Source organism: Linepithema humile, chromosome 2 (genome assembly GCF_040581485.1).
Source record: "Linepithema humile isolate Giens D197 chromosome 2, Lhum_UNIL_v1.0, whole genome shotgun sequence".
Taxonomy (NCBI): Eukaryota; Metazoa; Arthropoda; class Insecta; order Hymenoptera; family Formicidae; genus Linepithema; species Linepithema humile.
Genome location: NC_090129.1, coordinates 8,126,923 through 8,154,544, shown reverse-complemented (window position 1 = coordinate 8,154,544; position 27,622 = coordinate 8,126,923). Strand labels below are relative to the sequence as shown.

The following is a 27,622-nucleotide window of genomic DNA, read 5'->3' as shown; positions in this document are numbered from 1 at the left end:
GAAAGTGAGAAAGATGACACATATACCAAGAAGAACGACAGCTTTATTAAACACAGTCTTTTACATTTTGTAATTATAATAAAATGAACTAGCACGCTGTCGTCTGCGTTATAATCCGAGTACGAGAACAATCTTTAACCTCATCACATCTTTATTTCATCGACACAAAAGTTGAATGACCTCGATCGGATATGAAAGCGAGAGAGATGCGTTTTTTCCTACTTTACGTTCTATATTTCTCTTTTTTCTTCTTCCTTTGGTTTTAATCCTAACTATTTAAAGTAGAATTTTAATGTCTAATTTGCTAAAAGCGTTGAATTGATTAACTAAAATTAAATTGTTTATATTAAAGAAATAATGTGCAAAAGAATACAACATTTTAACTTGTATATCACAAAGTTAACGTCAATTTTGGCATTCGATTAGCATAATACGGATAACTAATTTTGTTTGACATTGAATGCAAAATTATATAATTACTGCCATAAAAAATGCATAATTATTATTTTGTAATGGATATAATGCCATGTTGAAAGAACTTATAGTGATAAGATAAAATTGTTAACTTTTGCAAAAAAGTTCGATAAATTGTAAAGCTAAGAAAATTCGAAATTTTATATACTTTCAGAATAGTTCAACTTAAATACTACACTATTATAGTTCGAATAAACAATCAAAAGCATTTTTAAAATCAACTAATAAGAATAATAGATTTCATTACAAATACGAGGTTTTCCTGTTTACACAGTAACGTCATATTTCTAAATATATATTAGCAATAATCAAACTTGACAGTTCGATAAGTTTTATCATAAATTTACATACTTGTCATAATTTTTTGAGAAAGATGTAAATGTATTAGACTAAAGCAGTATTAATCTTTTTCACTAGACTCATCAGTTCATTCAGTATCTATAAAAAGTAATCTATTAAATTTTATCAAAATATTAACAGCACAATTGATCCCACCTCATAGAGTCTTAAACAACTTTCATAATTATACCATTGTAGTGAAATATACTTTTCCAAAATCATAATGCAAATAATGCACATATAAAGCCGTCCACAAGTTTTATAAATGCACGAGGTAATTTTATGATTAAATCTATTTTATATCAGTTTTATAGTGTTTGCTTGCGATAATATCTCGTAGTTGGAAATCGTACGAACAATTATATAATGCGAGCTGAGTTTAATTTAACATAAGTAAGGCATGGGATATGTGTAGTTTGAACAGCAAATTAAAGACGCAGCTATCGTATTTTCTCGTATATATACAGGAGAAAAATTTTATATCAAAAATTACTATGTACGGCAGTAGTCGCGGACTATGAAGGAATTATGAAAATTTTTACTATGTTTTTCACATAATAGCCATAGTACTTAAATTTATAATTCCTCTTATGATTCGCGGCTGCTGCCCGATCATAATAATTTGATACAAAGTTTTCTCCGTGTATTTCTCAAATGTAGGTAGGTACGACTACATCGGTTTTCGACGATAATCAAGCATTTTCCGTAGCTATTGTGAAGTTCAAATAGGGGAGATCATTTAGTGTTCATGGCCACGTACTCACACGCTATTAGATGCGATAGCGTAATTGTATTCATGTATATACTCGTATGTACATGTGAACATGCAACTGCGCGTAATTGTTACTCATAAAAACTAGCTAACATGTACCTTTTAAAACTGACTTCTTTAGTGGTTTTAATTTATCATTGAATTGCTTAGAATTATTTAATCGATCAAACATACAACTGTTTAAAATTTCATATAATGAACATGCAATAATATCGTTTAATTTTGTTCACAATATAATAATATGATAACATTTTATTATATTTTTTACTTGAATTAGAATTTTTACACGCCGATATATCTTTCTATATCATAAATTTTATGTTATTTATATATTTTATTGTTTATGAAAAATGGAAATATTTTAATAATTATATCATCAATATAACATAACTAAAATAGCAAGAAATTTAAATAATTCAAACAATTGATTGAAATTACATTAAATCAAGTCAGTGTAATTGTATAATCTGAAATAGATCATAATTGCAGGACGTTTGCGTGATTATGTCGGTACATGCGCATACTACAAACTTTATCTGTTGAATAATTATTAACTAAACATATCTCTATTGTTTATTCAGTCATAATCCATGAAATTGCAATCAGTTTGTAATGCTTACAATGTGACCAGCCACTAAATGCACAAACAATATTAATGTACTACAAAATTCTTACGAAAAATCAATTTAACTACGTGTTTTTACTGATATGAAAACACAAGATTTTTTCAAGTTGTACGATTTAAATATGAAATAATTAACTTAATTATTTGATGATTTACTCTTCATGAAAGACTGTTTCAGCGATGAATATATGCGACATTTGTGTAGATACATAAAAAACTTTAGCTGTAATGAATTATTTTAATTACGATTGTTCTAATTTTTGGAATTTTTTTCTAACTGTTTCCATTTAATGTCGATCATTGGCAGCAGATGATTCTAACACTGGTCTAAGCACACTTTTATCTAGTTATACGAAGACGTAGTTTGCGATCGACAAATACGGATTATTATAATACTATATACAAAAAAGAAGAATATTTATATACAAAATCGAGTATTTGACATAGTAACATTTTGAGATGCAGACATGCTTTTTACGATACATAAACTACTTTAGATTTGCCTTAATTCTATGACTACAAAAATAATGCCACAGATATATAAATTTCGCGATATCGCTATTATTTATGGCTCGTGTGATATGACGATATAATAATAGGTAGTGAGGAACCTGTTCAAAGTTCATCCCCTTGTCTACGTACCTTATGGTAGTAAACATTCAACATCCGATGTTGATAATTGGTCACCGCATATCATGAACGTCGATTACAATTGGACTCGCGAACGTACTTGGCCCAAGTGCGAGAGGGTGTGAATTGACTGGGATAGTGCTTGCGATTTGCGGTTGCCTGATTCTCGTCTATCATGCTTCGATAAGTTTCCTCGTCGTAAGCGCAGGAGAGATTTTTCTTTCGCTTGGCGGAGCCGGCTTCAAAGTTGGCCGGTTGACTGCCAACGAGTACATTGAGATCACCTTTCTCATGTACGGCCCAGTCCCAAGTCTCCGTGATAGAGCAATTGCAGATAAATGGATTCCCCATGAGATTAACCGAGAGTAAACGCGGATTCGACTTGAATATCTTAGGATTGATCGTGCGCAAATTGTTGTTACTGAGATCTATATGCTCTAACGCGCGCAGTTTCTTCAAAGAGCTCAAATTCTCCACGCCAGAAATGGAATTTCCGGAAAGATTCAATTGAGTGAGATTGTTCGTCATGGTAAATAAGTTTTCGTTCAAATGCGAGACGCCGCAGTTGCTGAGATCCAGAATCTCCAGATTGGATAATTGCAATGGAAGCAGCGAGCCTTCATCGGGCACGATCAACGGATTGCCACTGAGTTTCAGTTCTATTATATCGGTCGATTGACGATCTCCGAAGACCTTCGGATCGACGGGCATCTTGAGGTCGCAATTGTTCAATTCTAAGCTTTCCAAACGCGTCAGATTCGCGAATAATCCTTCTTCGAGAGTATGCAATTCGTTGCCCGAAAGAATCAGTTGCTTCAGAAAGGTCATTTGCGCGAAGGTGTTATTTCCGACATAACCGAGGCCGCAATAAGACATATCCAAATACTCCAAAGATCTTAACGGATTGAGAAGACTGACGAACGCGTCGGATAGTGGATTATGGGAGATATCGAGTTCTTCAAGGTGTTCGAATATATCGAACGCATTTGGCAATCTTCGGAGGCTGCAATTGCTGAGCGAGAGTTTGTGAAGCTTCGGCAAATGGCGAAGAACGGCAGTTAGATCGCTGGCGAACATCGGATTGCCGCTCAGATTGAGTACGCGTAGCTTACTCGCGTTTCTGAAAGCTTCCTCGGATAGGCGGTCATGCAAATTGCAATTCGACAGGTCCAGTGATTGTAGGCTATGCAAGTTGTGACCAAGCGTATCCTCGACGTCCAGATGCCACAATTCGTTGTCCGCGAGGACCAATTGTCGGAGATACAAGTTCTTGGCGAACGCGTCACCCGGTAGATTGGTGATGTCGGTGTTGCGGATATCTAAATGTTCCAGACGCACCAACGGCGTGAGAACGCTCCTCCAATCTAACGTCTTCAATTCATTGTCTGCTATCTCTAATTGTCGCAGATTTTCTAGGTGGGAAAACGCCTCGGGAGATATATAGGTTAAATTGCATCCGTTCAGCTTGAGGTATTCCAAGTTTGTCAGATGATCGAAGGGACCCGGTTCTATCCTTTGCAGAGGATTGTACGACAGGTCGAGCTTATTCAGATGCGTCGTGTTGTAAAAGAAGCGTGTGTTGAGATGGCGGATGCCACATGAATTCAGATCGAGGTAGAGCAGCGTGCGGCAATTCAGGAAATGTTCCTCGACCTCGTTCAAAGGATTATGCTGGAGTTCCAATGTAATTAGACCCGGACTGTCCCTGTTGAATTAATCGTATCATTGACAAAACCCATATCACACCTTGTCTGAAAGTAGACTAATGACTGTGGCAAATATAATTGGTATCGAAGTGCCTTACCGAAACGCTTCAGGATCCACCCGTGTAATGGCATTATACGAGAAATCTGCATCCAAAAGGTACGTTAATCCGGCGAACGACTCGTACGTCAGCTCGGTTAGTTGGTTGTGCGCCATTTGGAGGCGCCTTAGCTTGATCGAGCTTGGAAACGGGTCGAAGTTTGCGATATTATTATCATTCATGTCTAAAACATAGACATCGTGGCTGAGCTCGCTGTATGGGATGGTCGTCAGGTTGCTATCCGAGCAGTCCGTCACCCAGTTGATGCGAAAGTAGTGACAGTGGCAATCTACGGGACATTCCTGCTCCAGCAGTTCCTCGTTCAGAGCGAACGCCGTAGTAGCGAAGAATACCGCAAGCAAATGCAATGTCGTCATCTTGGACATTGTAATCTATATTAACCATAAAACAAAACAATCACAGTCAAATTTCCGTACACAGTGGCATGTTGTACTAAATATTGAGATTATTCTGCATTTTTATACAGAGATTTTTATTACGATATAAAAAAACATTTGTTAATGTGTCGAAGATTTAAAGAGGTACGAAATTACAAACAATTGCCGATCGATGTATTTTGATTGATAAAGTTTTAAAGCTGCAAGTAAATGACAAAGTTTTATGACAAGTTTTTCCAGTTAAAGAAAAATGTATACACATTTGTTAGAATCCATTTTAATTCACTAGACAGTATAACTGGAAATATTTCCTACTTCTATTACGCCAAATTACTGCAAATAATTCAAGCCGAGAGTCATACTGAAACCCGTTAAATTACAAGCACGATTCTATTCATCGCGATGACGAATCACGTTCGACTAACTTTTTATGCTGGCGGAGTGCATTACAAAGAAACGCGTCGACGCCTTTGGCCGGTAGACAACTACCGCGGTCGAAGTCGGCACAGGGCTTTCCGCCAGAATGGTACGCGTTGCACGCTCGGTTGCACCGGCGAGGAGAGCCACCCCCTTGTCACGGAGCTTGCCTTCGCCCGCGAGCACCATTACCGCTGATGTACATTTGCCTCTTCGAAACTGCCAAACCACCCCGCGCTATATTTCTCGGCATCGCCCTCGCCTTTGGCGCCACGATTCTTTAGTTTTCGAATGTCTTTTCCCCTGAACTCTTTTCCTACCCGTGCGAGAAAGTGCCGTATCGAGGATAAAGTCATTTGCATTCAAACTCCGGGCGAGACCCGCTAGGTGCTTTTTGCGCGAGAGAGTGTCGCCTTTCTTTATGCGACAGCGTTTTGACCAGGGTTTCAAGCGGCGAATCCTCGGAGGTCCCCCAAGCGGAATTTACGCGATGATGGACGCATTTGTTAAATCAATGGAATTGAACGAGTTGAATATCTTTTCCGTTCTCACCGCGATTATCTCGCTGTCTCTCTTTCTTTCTTTCTCACGTCATATGCGTTTGATGATTCCGCATTTATTTTTCTGTTCAGATAATAACGAGACATGGATACGTCATTAGATATTTAATGTACAGAATCTGTTGTTTTCGCTCAGAACAAGCTTGTCAAATCAATATCATTTACATTTAAATGAGCAAAGTAGATGTCACTGTTTTGACTTATTGCATTATTTATTTTGTTATTAGTTATTTCTGCCGGTAAATGCATTTAAGAGAATAATTTCAGTAATAAGATTATTATTCGAGCATGCCCTGGTTAAAATTAAATTCTGCATTGTACGATTTTTGCGTAATATAATTTCGATCATAATTAAATCAATGGTCCGACAATATTGCTTTATGCCACAATTTTATTTCGTAATTTTGATTTAATGTTTTTATCTCAGCAATATTTTTGCGAAATATTATTTTCATATAATAGAAATAATATTTAAGTTTCTAGGTGTTTTATTTTAATGTCTCGCGTTAAAATAAGAATCACGTCTCTTTATATGTATTTAATTATTTATTTTCTTTTTGGAAACTCAGACAGTTTTTTTTATTATAAAAGAATTACATTAGTACAATTTTCACGGTTAAAAAAGGTCTTTGGCGATTTTAATTATAATTAAAATAGAAGTAAATTATAATTAAAATGGAAGTAAATTAAATAGAAGTAAATTGAACGAGAAAATAAATTATATAGAAATAATCAAGACGATCAAATTATATAAATGTATGATTCACTATATACTTTAAAATAAATCGTAAATAAAAAATACATTTTTAACTTTTGTTGAGGTGTATTATATATAAAAGATATCTGGATTCTTTTTAGTGGCAGGGAATACAATTTTATATAATGCTGTTTTTATTGATCCGAGAGAAGTGAAATGGTCTTATATCGTCTTATCGTCGTTTCGAGAGTCGAGCTTATTCAATTTCGCGCGCCAAAGTCTCTATTCTGCGAGTTGTACTAGCCATTGCATAAGAACGCTTCGTAATATCATTATACGAATTGGCGGATGTTCTATAAAGGCGATACTTGCGCAAATGGATAATTCATGCACTTTACTAGCGAATGTCGAATTGCGTTGTGCCGAAACTTCATTGTGCATATATAATATATATTCTTCGATAGAAGTGGAAAAGTAGGAGGTATTAATTATTTCTGACTCTTAGAAACTTCCGCGCATATAAATAGCGCAAGATTTCATTTAAGAACTAAACGTTAAGATCTAGCAAATGTGAAGTTTTACATATTGTTTGGCGTTATACATGTTATAACGCAATTTATGAGATATAATTAAAATACGAATTTTTATTAAAAAGTAAAAATACATTTATTTTTCCGCATTTTGATATAAGTTTATAATTAATATTATATAACAATGTATGTTGTTTACAAAAATGTTTTATAACATTGGTAAGAACAATATTGTTAATTCAAAAGTTCAAAAATTTTTTTATATCGTACATCTCATAAATTTAAAAAAGTGACTCTAATTAAATGCATGAGGCTTTTGCCTCCGATTGTTGACTGGTCCTATCTGTAAAAGTATTGAATTTAATTAAAGCATTGTCGAATGTACAGTATTTACTTTTTCAACTGTACTGGAAAATTTTAAATTAGTTGATTACATTCTGACAAATGCTTTTATCGTATATTGCAGAGTTTTGATCATTTTAGTAGTATTGCTTTACTATAATAATTTCATTTAAAACATTTTTTTTTATTAATTTAAAAAAATATGAAATTTGCACATATAAATTACTTAATAAAATATTTTTCAATCGCCTTGATTAATATGCTGTATGCACATTAAGCATTTATTTAAAACAACATAAGAAAAATTAAGCTGTGCATTCGAGAATTTGAAAGATTAACACCAAATCTAGGATTTTTTCTTATCATTAAACTTTTTAAAACAATGACTGAATGTCGAGAAAAGAGATTATAAACCGCGAAAAATTCGCAAAGAAATTTTCAGAAAAAGTACCAATTATACATTACGAGAAAAATAAATTATGATAAAACCATTTCTATGGCTAATCACGCAGCTACATTAATACCGAAAACGCTTGTCTTACGTAAAGATTCTCGCTTTACGATATCGACGTATAGATGAAGATGCATTTCATCTGAGACCGACACATCACCTATATTTCTCTTGTAACGACCGTGAAAAATGACTTTGCTACACGGTGGCTACAAGGTTGCACGAGGTATTCCTCACATATTTCATTCTCCGTGCATCAAACGTGACGTCTTACGTATAGTCTGCGTCAAAATAGCTGTTGAAATACTGTTTGTTTCACGGGTAAACTCTGGATTTATTTTTATATAAATTACAAAGGAAATAATTGTCATTAAAATGTTTCAAATATATATTAAATGTTCTTATTTATTTAAAAAATGACTAATCTGTAATAATTTTGATAATTAACTTTACATCTCTGTAATTTTAGATATAGGAATAAATCCGCAAAGCTTATCTATGATATAAAAAGTGTTTTGAACTTTCGACGCCGATGATACGCGTATTACGCTCGTGACGCACAGCTCATTCATTGCTCGCGCACTCCGTCGCACTCCACACACAGAATGGCTATTTCATTAAAGAGCACCGAGGTCTCCGGATCTCGCCGCTCTCGCGACGCGCAGCGATGTGCGACGGTGAAGGCGACGAGTACGAGTGGATTATATTAGTGGGCTGTAATCTGTCCCTCGCGCGAAAACAAGTCAGTATGCCAGCGAAACGAATAGCAAGTTATTTGCACGAGACCATTCCAAAGTACACCAATATTTAAGAGATAAAAATTATCTGAAAAATTAGAATGTCTAAAAAGTTAGGCAAAATTTAAATTTCTCTGTTGTAACAGTATAGCAATAATTTTGAATATATATTTAAGATACTATATTTTTATTTTATTTTCTTTCATTTTAATTCTTTTTTTTTTTTTTTTTTTTCATTTTCTTACATCTGTTTCAGCACATATATCATTGCTAGAACTTTTTTATATTTCAATGGCTCTAAGTTAGTGTTTGGAAATTTCGAGTAGTCGAGCAGTTCGGATCTTTCGAGACAGTTTGAATGAACTGTTTGCTGAATTACCTTCAGCATATTACATCTAATACATACTTATCTCATTTATGCTCGTTGCGAAATCATATTATACATCGTTTGTAGGCATCTATTCAATGTCGTTGTAGTTGAATGCGTTTTAAATACTTTCTTGCACACACGTTATGTTTTATTTTGTTTCCATAAGCGGAATCTATTAAAATTATTTCATACGAAACTTTTGCTTTAAATATTTTCCAATAAATTTTACAAATATTCAGTATGAAAAAAATAACAATATTGGCACCGTAATATTGACATTTGCACAGTTAGGCAGGAATAAAAAGCTGTACATTTTCTATTTGCAATGCATAATATTTTTCAATCTTTAATTTTCCTGAACGTCCGAACTATTGGAATTTTCAGATATTATGAATCGACATTGCAAATCGATCATTGCTTTGAACAGTTCGAATCGTCCAAGCTTGAAATTCAAATGCTTTTGCTTCAAACTGTTCGAACAATTCAAACATGCAATATATTCGATTCTTTTGTCTGGGCTCTAAATGGACGCTGTAGTAGCAATTGATTCTAATCGACTGTTACTTTGATTCGTAGCTTTTTCTCACGTATTTTGCAGTAACAATGCGGATAAATATGATAAAAAACTAAATTAAAAATATTTTTCTGTGCGTTGCCTTTTATTCACTGCGTTTTATAATTATTTTTTATTTAAAACCGTAAGCAAATAACTTGCTGATTCACTGGTTTTCTTATCGGATCGGCGTACACTTGCAACCGCGGTACCAAGCGAAATGCTTTTGAAAGCATAGAATTTTACATACCAAAGAGACCGGGGTAGATCTAGCAGACCGACGGTACCGACGAGGACGATACGAAGTGATGTCGCGACGACTCGCGCGCGCACGTCGGTGGACGGAGATAAATTGAGCGACCGGATTGCCCAGAGCCGCGGTTAAATTAAATCATATCCGAGTGAACTCAGGGTTAAAATCTATCGAGACGCGCTCTCGCTGTGCCTCGGTAGTTCCATCCACGTAGTATGCATGCGACGGTTTTTGGCTACCGTTTTTGCGGTCTGTTGGCTTTACTCACGTTGTTTCATTCCATTCTCCTTTTTCAAATCGCAATTATGTGCATTTATTTTGCTTTAACTCATATTAACATAGCGTTGTCGCGAAAAGAAATATTAATATAAATATATTTTTGCATTGATAAATCTTTCAAAAAATATTATATGTGCTTTGACACATCTAAAGACATAACTTTTTGGTAGCATACTTTCGTCTCGTGACATATTTTTAGTGAAATTGAAATTAAAATTTTAAAAAATTTAGACTAAAGAATAGATAATGAAAGTAACGATGAAACGAGCATGCGTTATTTTTTTCAACTAGTATAAATTCGACGAAGCTGCACCTCCCTGTTGAAGCGTACAAAAGTAATTTCAACCTTGATTTGTGACAATGACAATTCAACAATTGGACATAGTTATATAATATAAAACTAATTCAAAGATATAGTTTTTATGCGTGTGGTTAAATTTTTTTGGTATATTTAAAAAAATATATAAAATATAAAAGTATATAATTTAAATGCTCTTATAGCATAATATAAAAAATTCCAAAAACAGTAACTGGCCTCTCGTTGCACAACTACATGCAATTAGTAGAATATGAAAAATTGAGTTTACCGAAATTATATTAATTGTCTGTCATACATATTTACATATATTTTGTATAATTTTTGTTAATTTAATTTTTGAAAAAAAAATCTTGAGAGACATTCCAGAGCATGATTGGTTGGAGAAGGAATGTTCGAGAAGGAATGTTCAGTCGCGGAGATACGAGTTTCGCGATCACGTATGTAAAAATATCTCACGTAAGCAGAGCTTTGCAGATTAAAATATCGTTATTTCACAAAACACAACAGTAAAACTCTAATGCCGTACTAAATGCCACGTTGATATAGACATTTCGCTACCTTTAAACGCCGGCTATCGCGTATTAGATGCAACCCATGCGATATTGTTCTCCCTAACCTCCTGATTGCTCGACGAGACAATCAGAAACATAATCACGGAAAGAGATTTATCTTACCGTGGAGATGCAAATGCGATGTTTCCGAGCGAGAAGTTTTACACTTGGCCGACTGTTACCGCTGTCTGCATGCGTCGGCTCGATAATATACCCTTACTAAACGAGCACAATTCGACGTGATAGGAAGCTCGGAAAGCTCGGAAAGCTCGCAAGACGGACAGAGACACTGCCAAACGTGCGCTTGCGCGACGCGACATTAATTCTCTTCAAATATATCTTGTGAATTGGAATATAGACGGAAAAATCTTCAAGTTTGACTTTTGCACTTGAATTATGCCACGGTGCATGCGATTCGGCGACTGAAGAAAAATCACGCAACGCGGACATTATAAATGATGTTCGCTGCTGTCGGATAAGCGTGCACCTTTCGCATGAAACATTTTGTTTGCATTTCTACTATCATAAAGATGACAGTGTTTACAAAACCAGTGTTAACAAACCAGTTAACGCTGACTGTGTCGTGATAATAACAGACTTTATACATGCCTTGGATTTAGTGTTACACGTAATTCGCTTAACATAATAAATAGATATAATTAATTTCATAGACCGTGATTCTAAATTACCATTTTATATTTTATAATGCTATGCTATGTTTTACGATTTTTTAATGATATTTATATAAAAAATTTCCAATCTTTAATTACGTAAATGTTGTGGAAGAGGAATCACTTTGTGCTTAGGCAAGCATTTGCGAAATCATTTGGAATTAATTACATTTGTAATTCACACTCATTGCATCTCATTAATACCAACAAGTAATAACAAAATATATTATTATATGGACCGTACTCACGTTTTTCTGCTCACTTTTGACAGTAGATCAAAACCAAGTGAGATCAAATGTCGCGTGCACTAGTCGACCGCTCGCAAAAAATACGTTCACGATGAAACAGGTGATTGATTAATACCGGCTACACACATGAGCGAAACGGCGAAAGGAAGAGAGAGAGAAATACGCGCATGCGTTACTCTTCTTTTGCGACGCACACGTTGCTTACAGATGACGCTAAAGGCAAGGTTTCAAATTAAGACGTATCTCTTAATAACGAGGAATTAAACAATCGCGATAAACGATCGAAAAACTAACGTGCCGTCACATACATCACAACATTTATGCCTGTGATTTATCTTTGATCGTGCTCGCAGTCACATGTATAATGACGATTCGTCATGTCTAGAATTTTATTCTGTCTTGTTTTCTGAGAAGTTATTTAATTACGCGATTAATTCTCGATGTTTCATTAATATACTTTTTATGAATGGCATGGAACACTGCGCGTTATTATTGTCATTATTAATAGCTCAGGTATTATCGTCATTATTAATAATTCAGATATTATTGTCATTATTGATAATTCAGATATTCACATACAGTAAAAAATTTGTTATTTAAATATAATTTTAACTTAACAGAAATATTGATTGATATCTAGATTAGTGCGCAAAAGAATTACGGCTTTATATCTACTCACGATTCACGCATCACTTGTAAATCTGTAAAACTACTCTTCTTATTAAACGCGTTTCACGAGTTAGAGCGTCACATCACATTCGCATACGTCCGTATTCGTGGAACGTTTTTCTTTTACTGACGCAGAAATCACATGAATTTGCTATGCTAACTGACGCTTGCGTATGTAAGGTGCATTCGAGCGAAAACGGATAATCCAGTGGAATATTTTAGAGATTGATTTCCTGAGTAGAGTATATATTATACACTTGCATTTTCATTGGGGAATCTTTTCTACTACGTCTAAATCATTTTTCATGTGCGTTTGCAAAGACGTTCACTCTTCATTTATCAAATAAGAAGCGCGCATGTTAATCGGGATATACTAAGCGTATACGATAAGCTTAGTAGTGCATTATGCTTCATCAGCAAATAAGTCGCTATTTCAGACAGTTGATTGTTATGACTAAGCGTTGCGTTATAAAAGATGCATTGCATATACAACAAGATGCAACTGTTGAGCAATCCTTAATGTACTTGATATAATAATTTGCTTAGTTAAGACAAAATTTATCAGAGAAGACTTGCATTATTTGCACTTTATAACACATCGTCATTCACATATAACAAATTTTTACAGATTTATCACATAGATTTTTAAGTGAATAAGCTGTCTACAAGATCATATCTCTAATAGCTTCATTCCTTGATTGCTGACAAACACATTGCATATCATAAAACTATCGCAATGCTTTTTTAAGCTACAATTGCAGTTTGTGCTGACAAGCACTCGTACTCGCATTTGCGCTCGTGCCGGGTCGTTTCTGCCACGTATGTATTCAGATTTGAAGAGGACAATGGGAAATCGATATGGGTCGGATATGGTATGTGTCACTCTCTCGTATACGTCTACCCGATGTTTGTTCATGCAGTCAGTGCGTGATTGAACGGCGCGAGTACAACACGTCCTGTTCAGTTTCGAAGAATTGTTGCATTCACCAGAATCGGCAATCGCGGAGGTCAGGCGTGTCGCATAGCGCGAATGTATGTATTGCGAAACCCGTAGAATAGGGATCTCTCATGATCTTGACTGGGACCAACGACCTGCCAACCCCATTCGTATCAGCGGGCGCAACGAATGAGAAGAGCATCGATTAACTTTGCGATTGACATTAGCTTTCCTGATAGCGCATCGTTGAATTATCGTCCCGGGATTAATTTCCCTCTCTCGTTCGCTGGGAGCGTGCCGCGGATTTGTCCTTTTTATCTTTTTTCGAATGCCGTATACCGAGGGAATCAAGGTAGTAACGGCAGGGTTCAAATTTAATGGAACGTAACGTCGGGCATTCTGACGCCGGAGTCAACCGGTCGAGAATGTACGCTTCGGAGATTAATGAGATTTAATTTTCCACCTGTAAGTCGCGTAAATACATTCGACAGAACAGAAATTACCTTTCATATAAGTAGAAAACGGATTAAAAGTCTTGACTATTTATTTTTGCTGTTTTTCTCTCGTCTCTCAACGTTAATACACTTGTCTGATTTAAATGCCTATCCATCGATTTGAAAAATTTTTCATTAATGAAACATAATACGTTTGTGCGGAATAAAACAATGTGTATTTTTGATATTTGCAATGCGCACATAGCTACGAATAATAACAAATAATGATTTGAATAATAATTTTTTATAATAATTCGATGATTTATATCTACGGTTATTTGACATATTTATAAAATTGGGATAAAAATTTGGCGAGATTTGTTCATGCATCGGAAAACATATTTAAATATTTCGACGAGACGTGTACATCTTTATAAACATACGACCATATAGCCTTAATGCTACTTTATATCCGGCAATATTGTACGGACGCATTTTTCACGTGTATATCGTTTTGCTTTCATTTTATCATGTTTATTCACGATGCGCTGTACGTGTCAAGACTTAGAACCGTCTCGCAGATAATCTCTACTTATGCATCTACGAATATTCAATGTAATCCTCGTGTACATCGTCAAGATCAAAATTTAATATTAATTTATTATACAATTAGAAGATTTATATCGCGTTAAACACAATAAATACTTTGTATGTAAGTTTTTTTTATCAGTTCTTTACAGTATTTGCTCGTATGAAATAAATCTTTGCTATGCACTTGGTTTATTGAAACATAAGCATACAGATTCGCGTATATGTTACATTTTAGCATGTATCCTGCATAACATGGCTTAATATACTTCACTTTTAATGTATCAATGTCATAAAATATAAAAACAAATTTTGGAAATTAAAATAAATTTTAGAGCATTTTTAAAATTATAATTATAGTAATGTCTCATACAATTTTTTAACGTCTTATTTTATCGATTGATAGTGGAAATATTAGTTAGAAAGGTGTGCAATAGATGGCGATGAGATCATTATTTATGAAGAATTTAAAAGATTATTTGTGAAATAAGATATCAATGAATTAAAAATATATCCTTTACATTAAGGATTAAATAATAAAGTATTATTATATATTTAAAATATGTGAAAAATGCTCACAGTAGCAATAAGTTACAAAATCTTTTACTTATTTACGTAATTGCTATTTTTTAAATTAACGTTGCTAAAGTTACACTAATGTACAGCGAAAATAAAAAATTAAATATTATTAACGATATTTAAAACAAATATTTGAAATATTTTCATAGTATTCGCAATGATTTCTTAAACTACGGATATATTGTCTATACAAGTCTCATCTATTTTTCGAGACTTATATTCTCGCGGAATAATGTGAGAATGACTTTGGCAAGGCTCCAATATCCGTAGAATGTGCGGGGACAACATGTACGGAGCAACGAACTTTAGCCAGCGTGACTTCGGACAAGATTCTTTTTGTTCCGATGGAAACTTTTTAGTCGTGGACTTGATATAGACATTTTCTTTAGCAGCAATACAAAAGTTTCGTACATGTCGTTTACTCTGCGATGCAATAATTATGGAATTTATACGTTGATGCGGACGGAAGTCCGGTGCAATGAATAGTGAAAATAATTTAAAAATCAGATTCGAACTAAATTGAAAAGATTTGATTAGAATTTCGCAATAAATGCAATCTTTGTTTCAAGTGTTATTTAATCGCGAGGAAAGTAATATAAATATCACACGTTGTGCGAGACAAAAACTGTTATTACATTTATGTCACAACAGGCGATGGAGGAAGGAAAATATAAAAATAGATATAAGCAGATGGAAGGGAGAAGTATTGCATCATATCGTTTAACGAAAGTTTCTAAATATATGTAATACTATATGTAATGGTGCTGTTTGTACGTGTAATTCGATTTATTTTAATTTTTCGTATTATATATTTTTAAGAGATTTAATGCGAACGTAAATGTTTATCGATGTTTATCCCATTGTAATTAAAGCGATCATTATCGCATCGCGCTGGTTAGATTAAAAAGCTGCGCGTACGATGCGATGCCGCGAAAAAGAGCTTAGCGTCAGGCTTAATAATTAAAAATTACAGTCGCACGTGAAAAGTAAAACGAATTTTTAAACCGAATCTATGCGCCGTAATTTTTAATTATTATTTCCGCGACAATCGCGCCTAAGCCGCAACTGCCGACGTTTGCACTCGTACGCACGCTTAATTAATTAAACAACGTAATTATAGGATGCGAGTGGGCGGACAACCGACCATTTTTAATTAATTTACGACGGAGTACGATTACAAGCTTTTTACTAACGCCCCTTACGCGCACCTCGCTTACGACGACACTGCGGCATTACGCCCCGGAATATTATGCCGTCGGTAGTGGCAAACATTTCCGGGCGAATACTCGTCGTAAGAGAGAGGTAATTACGATTGCTATTACGGTAAAGCCGATACCGGTAACGCTCGACCCTATTCAGTCTCTCTCCCGCGAGCCCTCTCGCTATCCGCGATAGCCCGTATAATCCGCGAAATAATCCTCGTAGACCCGCCCGGTCAGACGCAATTTCGCGCGAATATGAATAAGAATCACGACTCACGCGTGACTCGAGGCTTTCTCCGTTAGGGCGAAGTTAGGGCGCTGCCGGGTGGAGCAGACAGGCAGGTTAGGATTGGCATCGGGTAGAGCCGTGGTGGAGGTTTGGGGTTAAAGCGGTGGTGGTGGCGGCGATGACGACGGCGGCGGCGGCGACGACGGCGGCACCGGCGGCGGCGGCGGCTGCGGCGGTATGGTGGTGGAAATGGTAGCGATGGTGGTGGTGAGTGACCAACTGCGCAGACCCCAAAGTCTCGCAGCCGCGAGTACGTAGTCAAACTCCGGCTCAGTAAGGACTGTGGTCCCCGTTTGCAGTGCAGTTCGAAATCTCTGGGAGCGACCGCGTTCTTTCGTTTTTTCCTCTCTTTCTCTCCTTTTCTCTCTTTCTCTCTTTCTCACCCTCTCACCGAACTCTTCTCCCGTTTTGTCTCTCTTTTCTCCTCTCTCCTCCTCCTCTTTCTCTTTCTCTCTCTCTCTCTCTCTCTCTCTGTCTGTCTTTTCTTCTCGCCTATCATCTGTCTTCTCCACCCTACTCTCATACGTCTTCCTATGCTTACGAAGGCGCCTCCTTAACTTTTTCATCCGCGGTTTGTCCATCACCACTCCGCATTTCGCACGCGACTATCACGCGCGACGTACGAGTCCGGGGGCTGCACGGGAGCCAGGTGACCGCACACGATTGATGGATACGAGCGAAACACGCTGGACACGTCCCGGCAATTCCAAGTGTGCAATTCATGGCGAGTCACGTGGATCGGCGATTCGGTGATTCGGGAGAGTCTCGTTAATTCGGTTTGAGCCGGCTGCGCTATGGAACGTGCGTGTGCCGTCCGATCGTCGGCGGATATCCATCACTGAACGAGAACATCGGTGCCCGCAGATCACGGAGGATCACGACGGGGTGACCGGCGAGTGTGTGGAAAAATTCACGGCGGATCGAGTCGATGTGCAGAGATCCGAGGGAACGCACTGATACCTCGCGTCGCTCGGTGTAAGTATCCGACCATCCGCTTAACCCCCCCCCCCCTCTTCACCCTCCCCGAACACCCCTAAATACGACGCGATACGATATATGATTACGCCGACCATGAGTCACACGCGCACCCGTGCGATAAGTCAGCTGGAAGTTCGAGGCTTGCGACGAGGCAACGCTGCTGGTTCACGGAATCTCACGGGTCAGCTGTTTACCGGCTATGCCACCGTTTTACGATATCGCGTCCGGTAGACTGATTAAATATGCATTCTCTTTGGCGCGCGTTGCCCTTAAAATAGGGCTTTATCGACTCGCGTTAAATCGCCCCCGTGTTTACACGATGCTTTTATAGACTCCGCGTTGCGTTGATTTACGGAGGTAAACTTATGTACTTGCGAGGTTGCGAAACGTACAATGAAATAAATCTTTCATTAAATGTTCAGCATGGTAGGAACGGTGGGAGTTGTAAGTAAGCTTTTAAAGCTATTATGTGCTCTTATTCTTGAAGAGCTATTTAGCTTTTTCTTAGGGGAGTCGGTTTTATTAAATATTCCCGAGACTTCCCTATTCTTGTCCTTTATTCCAATGTAAAATGACGGAAACGAATTAGAAAACAGAGACTTATAAAATTATCTCGCATATCGTTGCTAGCTTTTGTGAATTATCTCGTATATCGTTGGTAGCCGCTTTTCAAGATACTCCTTTCTTTCCCAGCACTTATTCTTCTAAATTTGAATGGAATATTTTATCGCTCAATAATTCTGATGCTTAATAATATTAACTCATATACATTCTTATCAGTTTTATTACGAAGAAAGTAACGTGCACATGTACGCATGTTATGAATATCATAGCTTACCGCTGAAAAAAGAGTAGAGAAGGAAAAGTTTTGCGAAGCTAGATATAGGGTTGGCTGGCTCATCCGTAAAAGTCGATAACGAGCGCATAATTGAGATTTGTGATTCCGAGAGTTGTTAAACAAATTAAATCTCCCACGTCTTCGGCAGTAAATAAATTACGGTACTTTCTTCGTTGGTGGCTTTGGCTTCATAATTAATTCCCGTACACCGCGGATATTCCTAATCCCAATGAGAGTTCGAGCCGACGTCGTCGGATGAGCGCGTAATGAAATGCACCCTTCTCATTCCGACGGATGCTGGTTATTTTTCTAGCTGATGGAAAGCGCTCCGAAATATTCTCGAAACTTAATAATGCCGGCTTATATCGTGGAACAAGTATTAAGCACGCGTTAGCACGTACGTCTCTCGACGGTATTAAATTTTGACGCAATTTCTTCGGGTTGCTTTCTTTTCTTTTCCAAGGGGCTGTTTAATGATTCAGAGTTTGCAAACAAAGAAATACGGCGGTTAATATCATAATTGCTTACACATAAAATAGTCGGCTTCGTCCGATTCGTAGGATTTCACTTCGCTAAAATGTTTCTCCATTTAATGATGCGTGCGTCATTCAAGAGCTTTTATGTATTTGAAACTTTTATAATTGAAACTTATTCAGTTTAGTAACGAACAATTGTCGTGGTCGCAAAAATACTGCTGCTGCGTAATTTGTGTTTTCGTTCAAAATACGTAACATTCAAATAAACAAAAGATTTTAAGCTATATAAATTGCATATACATGTTATAAATACATTATACAATAATGTAACATATAATCTTTTAAAGTTTTATTATTATAGAAATGCTGTTTATGAAACATTATGGATAATATATATACATATCGACAATATGAATAGTAACTGTTAAATAGTTCAAAAAGTTTAATTATTCTTTTCTGTGTTTTATTAGTTATTAGAATAAATTACTTATTAAGAATAATTTTTTTTCAAATAAAATTAGGATATATATTATATAAATAGAATGTAAAAACGATATACATATATACTTTGACACGAGCCAATTTTATCACCAATTAAAATTTTTTTTTCTCCTCATTACATTATCAGCAATACTCGCGCGTATCTAGTAATAATCGATCAAAAATCAATTTAAAGGTTTCGGATCGCATTGCCGGGGATACGAAACTTTTTATCGGTTATAACAGTCGCCGTACCGTGATTAATCGACCCGTCCGTACTATTAAATGGGATGCGGATAATTAATCGTCGGTTTCACCACAACACCTGCTTGCCTAGCGTGGGAACATCTGAACCGTGTTAGACTCGCAGCCTCACAAAAACGGCGAGCATGCCGATCTGGATCGTGTGCGCGCGGCGAGTGCGAGTCATTAAGTAAACTGTAAATCTTGCTTACTCGCTACGCGGGGCTTATGTCAAATCCAATCGTAAATTCTGATATTCAGGAAAGATATTAAACCCTTATGCACGCGGTTCTCCTCCCCCCACGTCGAATGTTCTCCCGTTTCGAGCTTTTCCGCCGTACAATAACCGCGCGAGAGGTGAAGAGACAGAAAGAGTGGCAAAAGCCACTCTCCAAATAATAAAATGGCCCATAAAGCTTACCGGAGCGTGAATGACACGGGAATTACAAATGGTATGTATATCGACCCACCGTACAAAAGTGCTATAGCTCAGCGTGTTGCCAGTCAAGTTCGCTTGTACAACGCGTTTGTCAATCCATTCGACGCCTACAACGCGAGTGTCTCCGGAAAGAAGAGCGAGAGAGAGAGAGAGAGAGGGGGGGGGGGGGAGGGAGAAAGTCCATCGGTAATAAACGAAGCCGTAAAAAACTCGACTGCGGATACTATATGCATGCATACAAAATCGACATCGCCGTTGGGCGTCGAGAGATGCACCGTCAGAAATTTTAATAAGCCACCGGAGCGATCGGATAGAGATCCACGGCAGGCGGCACCAAACTTGCAGCGGCAGCAAGTCCCCGCTCCCTTCCCGATCCTCGGCTCCACCCCAGTCAACTTCTAGCGGTCGTGATAAATCAGAACACACCTGGCGCCTCCTCTGCACGCCAGGTCCGACGCACTCGCCCGTGCATACCCGCTGGATTACTTTCCTCGCAGCTTGGAGAATAGCGTATTCTACCGAGCGGTCGAATTAAGAGCGCGAAGGAAAAGGCGAAGGCTATAAATACAACGGGAGGGGAGTAGTAGGGTAGGCGAAAGACGAAAGTGGAGAGGCACTGTCTCCTCGGCACAATGCGTGCCGCACCAATCCTATTTTCAGAGATACCCATCTCCCACCGTTTTGCGGCGGGAAGGAGCGGAGGGAAGTAGCCGGCTAACCGCTTTATCCATCGAATCGTTCCTTCGAGGTGGCTGCAGCTGTTTCGTCGCTTACTTTAAAGTCCGTCCTTCCCAACGCGCGTCCCCGATGCGCCCGCTCTGCGCCCCGATTCTCGCTCTCTGAAAAAACATTAGAAATGTAAAGCGCCGAGAGCGCGCGGAATTGCGAGGGAAGATCGGCCCGATATCGGGAGTGCGCTTTCCATTTCGCTCGTAAAGTGCCTATCGCGTCTTATCGAATTTGTATAACTTTTCATGCGCGCCATTCGCACTCGCGCAGAAGTGTTTTGATAACGCAAGAGGGTAATATCTTAACGCGTCGGTCGATGAGTACGGAGGGTTGGGCTTCTGTCGTTTGCGTTTCTTGTAGCGCAAAAAGTAGATTTTGCGTCGTGCTATTGCTGAAATGAGCTTGCCAGTCTGTTGAGGTTATTAAAGCTAGTGTGTGTTTTGTACAATGTTATTTCATGTCGAATGTTATTTGTCAAATATTCGATTCGTCTTATACCACCATTATTCTCGCGAGTAATTATTATTCCAGTGATGATAAGATGAGATTTGAGACGAAGATTAAGGGTGTCCTTTGGGTGGACTAACTCATTTAGTCGGATGGCACAAAGGACGGCGTCACTTAGGTGTCACCCAAAGAGCATTCGGGTCCCTTGCGGGGAGTGTCGGAGATAGTAATAATGTCGGTAATAATAATAATAGTTTCTACAGATTGAAAATTAGATTTAATCTGCGATTTGTTATTTCTATTTCGCGTATCAACGAGAAAAGCAGACTTTATTTCGCGCTACCGCTAAAATAAGCCAGCCGGTTGAAACTTGTATGAATTTTTTTTTTTCGTGCAAGCGCGGCGACATTTTCTGTTAAACGTCACTCGTGAAATATTTCGTCTATTCTGTAACCAGAAAACTTGCTCGCGACGATTTTAAATTATCAATGTTATTGTAATGAGACCGGCGAGACACATGCCGTTTATAGAGCACGACAGATTCTTCAGTAGCCACTTATCTGGTTACGAAGTTCGGCCCGCGGACGCTCGTGCTCACACTTAGCCGACGAAACGAGGTGATTTATAGCGAAACTTGCCGGATAAAACGTACACATACGCTAAACGCCGGGGTGGCTCGCGCAGCGCTACTTCCCACAGCTACACATCCCCCTCGCGGCTTAAATTTTGCGGAGTCGAGGGAAAGAGAGAGAGAGAGAGAGAAAGAGGGAAGGGTCTCTTTTACCGCTGAACTTGTACCTTGCACTTCAATTTTATGCACGGCGCTCTGTGAAGGGCGGATATCGTGTTTGCTCTTGTAGCTGGCATTGTTTGCCGGCCGCTTTTGTTTACGGGCTGCCTCCCCGCGCTCTCTTAGGTGGCAGGTCACGGTTCAGAAAACTCACTTGAGAAGAGGATTTCTTTTGTCTCGGCCGTCCGTCGCAATAATTGAGTGAAGCCACAACAAATGAGTTTACGGCACATATTTCGCCGGAACAATATGATTACTTACTGCACAATGGCAAACATCACCGGCGTAATTGAAGGCAGAAATGATCGAATCGCGCGCGGCAACTTTCTCGATATAATCAACGGTATTGTCGTTAATTAAGTCGCACGCGGTTACACGTACACAACGCTCAAACGCGAGAGTGTAAGGAAATGAAAAGATCATTAGGGGATCGTTGGGGAGACCGTGAGAACTGCGGCCTGAGGTGCGAGAAATAATCGTTGCGGATTACCGTGACCGCAAGCTGCTGGCTCAAGGTGCGCTGTCATTCGAGCCATCGAATCTTCCCTTTCACGTGTCGTCCATTGTAAGAAGGAGGAAGCTCGCGCTGAATGGAAAAACCGCGTTTTCGACAAACAGGAAAAGCCTGCAGGAAGAGGAAAAGAAATGGGCTAATTATCTGGATTTGATCGATCGCTGTTATGCAGCCGGATTATGTAATTGGGGGATGTTAACATGTGCGTTTTGCTGGAACGAGTGCGTGTGCAATATTTATGACAAGCCGCCGGCGAGGCTCGAACACAGCGCCGAGATTATTATTTTGGCGAGTCTATTCGCCTCGATACAGCCGTAATTGGATCTGGGACGTCTCCTTGTCAGGTAATGTCATAATCCTGCGTGGAAAAGCTGGAAGCACGGGAGTAGGTCGTTACTCTCTGGAAAACCGGAAACGGAGGCAGAGAAAGGACAGGAAGGGAAGTGGCTGGTCGTCGCACTGGAACGAACGACTAAACAGGCTTAATATTGTTAGCCCGACTACGTCACTGTGCTTTTCGTTCGAAGCTGGACGTCGTCATTATCTTGGCTGTTAAATATGGCCGCGCCAGAAACGTGAATAAATTAACATGCATATACGACGTGAACGTATATACTCGGCACATTTTGCTCCGAAAGGTGAGAAAAAAAGAGAGAAAAAAAAACGACGGTTTGAAAATTATTCCTCTACACTGCAAATTATAATAAATCTTTAACGTTATAAAAATCAATCAGGGAATAATTCTTCGAAATTATTCGAGAAAATACATGGAAATAGTGAATTTAACTATTTTTGCAGTTGAAATAAATGGTAACTCGGGATGAGAGACAGCGGGAGGAAATAACCGATAGTTATCAGTACAGAACAGAAGAGAGAAACAGCAACGAGCAGATGGGATATTTTAATATGTCTGACCGACATTTCTGCGCGGTATCGATGCGAATTGCGAGGATACATAGCCCGGGCGTTGACATGTGAAGTACGTTGATATTTCACGTATCGTAAATTAGTACTATCGTTATACATTGAACTTTCCTCTATATATTCGAGCAACAGCGACCAACTTGCTCTCGATATCTTTTCAATAGTTCAACATTTATGTATCTTTTGAAAGATACATCAGAAATCATATATTTTCTTTTTTTTAGTTATAAATTATCTTGTGACTTCTTGTAATTTGCTGCTTTTTTAACAGAAGTATATTCTAGTTAGTGCTAGTAGATTAAACATTTTTAAATATTGAGAGATGGAAGTAAAGAACACGACTCGATTGTTTGGCTAATTTAAAAAATATTTTTTTAACAAAATTTATACTTGATATTTAATTATCAAGAGATTTTAATGCTGTCAATAGAGTAAAAATTAAGGTTGCCCGTTAATCGAATTTTCCATGAAGAAAACTTCATTTCTTTATATTGTCAAGGAATCTGTAATTAGTCAGAAGGTGCGTAACATTCCGTAAACTATGTATATAACTATATATAACTATATATACATACATACATACATACATATATATATATATATATATATATATATATATATATATATGTAATAAACATGTGGAGAATTGTATTGGATTTGTCTGAGGTTAATTCCATGTTGGCCGCAACACACACACACATACACACATATATAAATTGGATTATGCCGCACTGACCGATTAATTTGTGAATACTTACAGTAAGTAAACAAAATTTTTAACAGAAAATAAGCTGTTTTCAGTTTGTTTTTTTGCATGTCAAACAAAGCGTGTAACGGAACGTAAAAACATATTTGTACGAAAGATTAATTAGATTAAATTATTCAACTTTTTCGTCGCGGGTTTAATTTTCTGTAAATTTTCACAAATTAATACTAAAATATCATAAGTAATCCGTAACCTTCACCGGTTTGTGAATGAAAAAAAACACGTAGCACACGACGGAAAGCGTGTGTGCGAATGAAAGTGTGGTCTAGTTATTTTCATATCTCCGTCGCATGCAAAAGCATCGCAGTGGATATGAAATTCACAGAGGCTCCCCGCGTTGACAGTGCCGTGAGAGACTTAAGCGATTAATTCCCTCTGCCCACCATAATACGCTCAAAGCTGTGCGCGCCGAACGAATCGCTCGCGGATCAGTGCCAGGTCCGCGTGCACGTGTGCACTATAGGTACGCGTCCGTAGAATTTCATTCGTGATTTATCGGTAGACGATTTTTATGAAGCCTGGGGGGATTTTATGAGAAACGCGGTCGCTGAAAGCGAGGAATGCTGAAATAAGACGACGACGATGGCCGGCGACTACGTATTCGTCCGCGGACACGATTGAAAAGAGCAACGTGTGTACGTACGAGATCCCGGAGTCCGAGGGCATTTCAATATCTTTGATGGCGGAATCAGGCGGAATGAGAAGCGGCGCCGTGCTATATATTGCCTGCGCATTCCCCGCGATGCTACTTGTAAGTTGGTCTCTGTAAATTCGGATCAAACGCATGTCCAGCCAAGAAGCGCCATTTAACTCGCCGAGCAATTTCACCCGTGATCGTTGTCTACTTTTTTCGATAGCAACGAACCGAGCATTCCGCGCAGCACGTAGTATTCATTGAGAAAAAGAAGCAAAGGGCGGAGGGGAGGAAATAGGAAGGTGTAACTGATGAACCGAGCACGGTAAAAGCGGCGCGAGATAAAGTGAGTAACGTCGAAGCTCTAACGATCTCGATGGCGTGGGTGTAACGTAGATGTAACATCGGTAGAAACAATGCGCGCCGCGCCATTCAGCCCTAATGACACTGTTTCTAAGAGCTCCGATGCGTATTTTAAGCCCGACTCCGCGAAAGCGGAGGTCACAGTGGCAACGGGCGATACGTACGATTTAACTTTAGAAATCCGAATCTTTTTTCGTGCGACGGAAATGTCGCGGGTGGATGACAAAAAAAGGAAAGCGAAGACGAGGGAATGAAAGGAGACGCGGCCGAAAACGCGTCCTGCTGGATGACGAAGGGAAGAGAGAAAGGAAAAAAAAAAAAAAAAAAAAAAAAAGGAACGATCCGAGACGGAAGCGTTCGTTTACATACAACCGAGACGGAAGCACGTAGACGGACGGACGGACGCGGAACGGTCTGGGGTATCTTTAATATCTTTAATCCACACCCCTGCGCTCGCGCCCGCGGAGAGCGTCGAGCGGAGGTATGCGTGCGGGCAGCCCCCTAAGCCTCCGTCGTACTACGAAGGGGTAGCCTCTGTGTGTTTGAGCTACGCAGGCGCGGTTTATCGACTGCCGCATATATATAGGAGCAGCGGCAGAAGCGTTTCGTTTCGTTTCGTTTCGCAGTAGCCCGAACAATTTCTCCGCTACTAGAGTCTCTCTCTCTCTCACTCTCTCTTTCTCTCTCTCCCTTCTTCCTCTTTCCCCCGTCTCTTACGCCACCCTTTTACCATCTCCTACCCTTCTTCCTCTCTCTTTCTCCCTCACGCGCGCTTCTTCTCTTTCTCTCCCCCTATCTCCGTCCCTCTCTTCTCTTTGTTCGTTCGTCGTTCGTCTCGGCTCCGGATATTTGTCCGGATTGCAATTGCAGAGGGCTTTTTCCCACTCGTTTCCCTCGTGCCTTGGTTGTACCCGACCGAGTGAGTCCTCTCAGTCTGCCTCTTTCTCTCCCTCAACTCCCCTTCGAGCCCTCGTTTTCCTCTCTCTTTCTCTCTCTCTCTTCTTTCTATGTCGCCACGACGTCCGCGTGAAGCAATATTTTACTCGAGCGGATACGCAGACTTCAGTGCGTTCTCGGGAAGACCGGGAGGGTTAAAATCGTTTCGACGTGCTCGATGACCGATCGAGTGCCATTCCCCTCAGTGGAAATACGAACCGGACACTAGCGGCTACCGCATTAATCCTCCACGTACCCTGGAAATAACTTGTCCGCCGATCGTTCGTTTCTAGCTCTTTCTAGCTGAAGACTCCTCGCTCAAGCACGCGAAAAACGAATCTTTTCTCCAATTTGCATAAATTTTCTGCAGGGAAAAGAAAGAGCGGCGGTTTCGAAGGCGAGGGGGACTTTTCGATGAGCCTGAGTTACATTTCACGGACGGCTGCCCCGCCTGTTGATCGTTTTACGAAAGTTTTGTGATACTCGCTGCTGATCGACAGGTATCTCGGCTATCGATACAAACTTCTTCCTCTGCTCGGGACATTCGGTTCGACGTTGATTGCCAGCTGTCTTGAGTGGCCGTTATCGTCGACGGCCGATCTTCACGATCTTTTCGACAAACCGGATCGGATCGAACAGCTGTCCCGGATGGACGCTATATTGAGATAAGGTGGGCATACGCACGAATTCGAAAATTGATGGCTTTCCGGCTTGTTAAGCGGCGTTAAATACGAAAGCATCATTTCTCCAAGGGGGAATATAACGAGTGGGCCGAGGATTTCTCGGCCGATGACCAGCTGTAGAATAATGTAAATGCCTATAGGCATTTCTTTTTGTTCCTCTCCGAGTAAAAAGTCCCTTTCGAACAGGTGGCAGGCCAGACGCGGACCAACAGGTAGGAAACCGGGTCCGTTCTGATACGGGTCAAGAAATGCATAAATTAAACAGGAGGCGTGTATACGGGTCCAGCCCCCACCATTCGCCGTGTAATTTATGCTCGGCAACTGTATTGTGTTCCGAGGAAGGAGGAGAGCTATTCATTAAGGCGGGGAAAGAGAGAGAGAGAGAGAGAGAGAGAGAGAGGCTCGAGCAAAACTTTTGGCTTAACGAATTTTCCGATTTCGCGCATTAATATGCTAATCCAATTAGTCGTTTCGACGGAGCGGCCCGCGCCCGCGCACATGTGGTATCGTCAAGTTTTTAACCCCGAAGAACTAATTGAATTAGCATTTCAATGCAGCGATTCATGCAATTCGTTTAGAGAATGCGTAGCTTGGTTTAATTCCGAGATACCTCGCGCGTAGAACGTCGGGGTGATATTAACGTTTGATCTGCTACTGCACCCGC

The 27,622-nt window shown here is 39.1% G+C and overlaps 2 protein-coding genes across 10 annotated transcripts in view; one reads left to right on the top strand and one right to left on the bottom strand.

Moving 5' to 3' along the window:
- LOC105678766 (carboxypeptidase N subunit 2-like) overlaps positions 1-27,622 on the top strand; it is a 54,519-nt gene that overhangs the window by 12,123 nt on the left and 14,774 nt on the right. For 2 of the 4 annotated variants that reach the window (XM_012378376.2, XM_012378375.2), the window contains exon 1: positions 16,387-17,693. The exons of the other annotated variants lie outside the window; for them this stretch is intronic. The gene's annotated coding sequence lies outside the window, so the exon portion shown is untranslated. Of the gene's footprint in view, positions 1-16,386; positions 17,694-27,622 lie in introns of those variants that run through there. 4 annotated transcript variants of the gene reach the window in all.
- LOC105678764 (leucine-rich repeat-containing protein 15-like) lies at positions 24-12,831 on the bottom strand. 6 transcript variants are annotated; one of them, XM_012378369.2, is made up of 4 exons: positions 12,700-12,818; positions 12,021-12,233; positions 4,645-5,036; positions 24-4,545 (listed from the first exon to the last, which is right to left on the bottom strand). In XM_012378369.2, exons 3-4 carry the CDS (start codon positions 5,028-5,030, stop codon positions 2,904-2,906), a joined length of 2,028 nt encoding a protein of 675 aa, XP_012233792.1. In that variant the 5' UTR covers positions 5,031-5,036; positions 12,021-12,233; positions 12,700-12,818; the 3' UTR covers positions 24-2,903. The 6 variants fall into 6 exon arrangements, with proteins under 6 accessions (XP_012233792.1, XP_012233794.1, XP_012233791.1 ...); XM_012378371.2 differs by lacking the exon at positions 12,021-12,233 and having other exon boundaries at positions 12,700-12,831; XM_012378368.2 differs by lacking the exon at positions 12,700-12,818 and having other exon boundaries at positions 12,021-12,634.

Bases quoted from the DNA above. Each gene is read 5' to 3' on its own strand.
- LOC105678764 (XM_012378371.2), bottom strand. From the start codon at position 5,030: ATGTCCAAGATGACGACATTGCATTTGCTTGCGGTATTCTTCGCTACT. The intron at 4,546-4,644 runs GTAAGGCACTTC...TTAATTCAACAG, and splicing joins GTGGATCCTGAAGCGTTTCG to GGACAGTCCGGGTCTAATTA.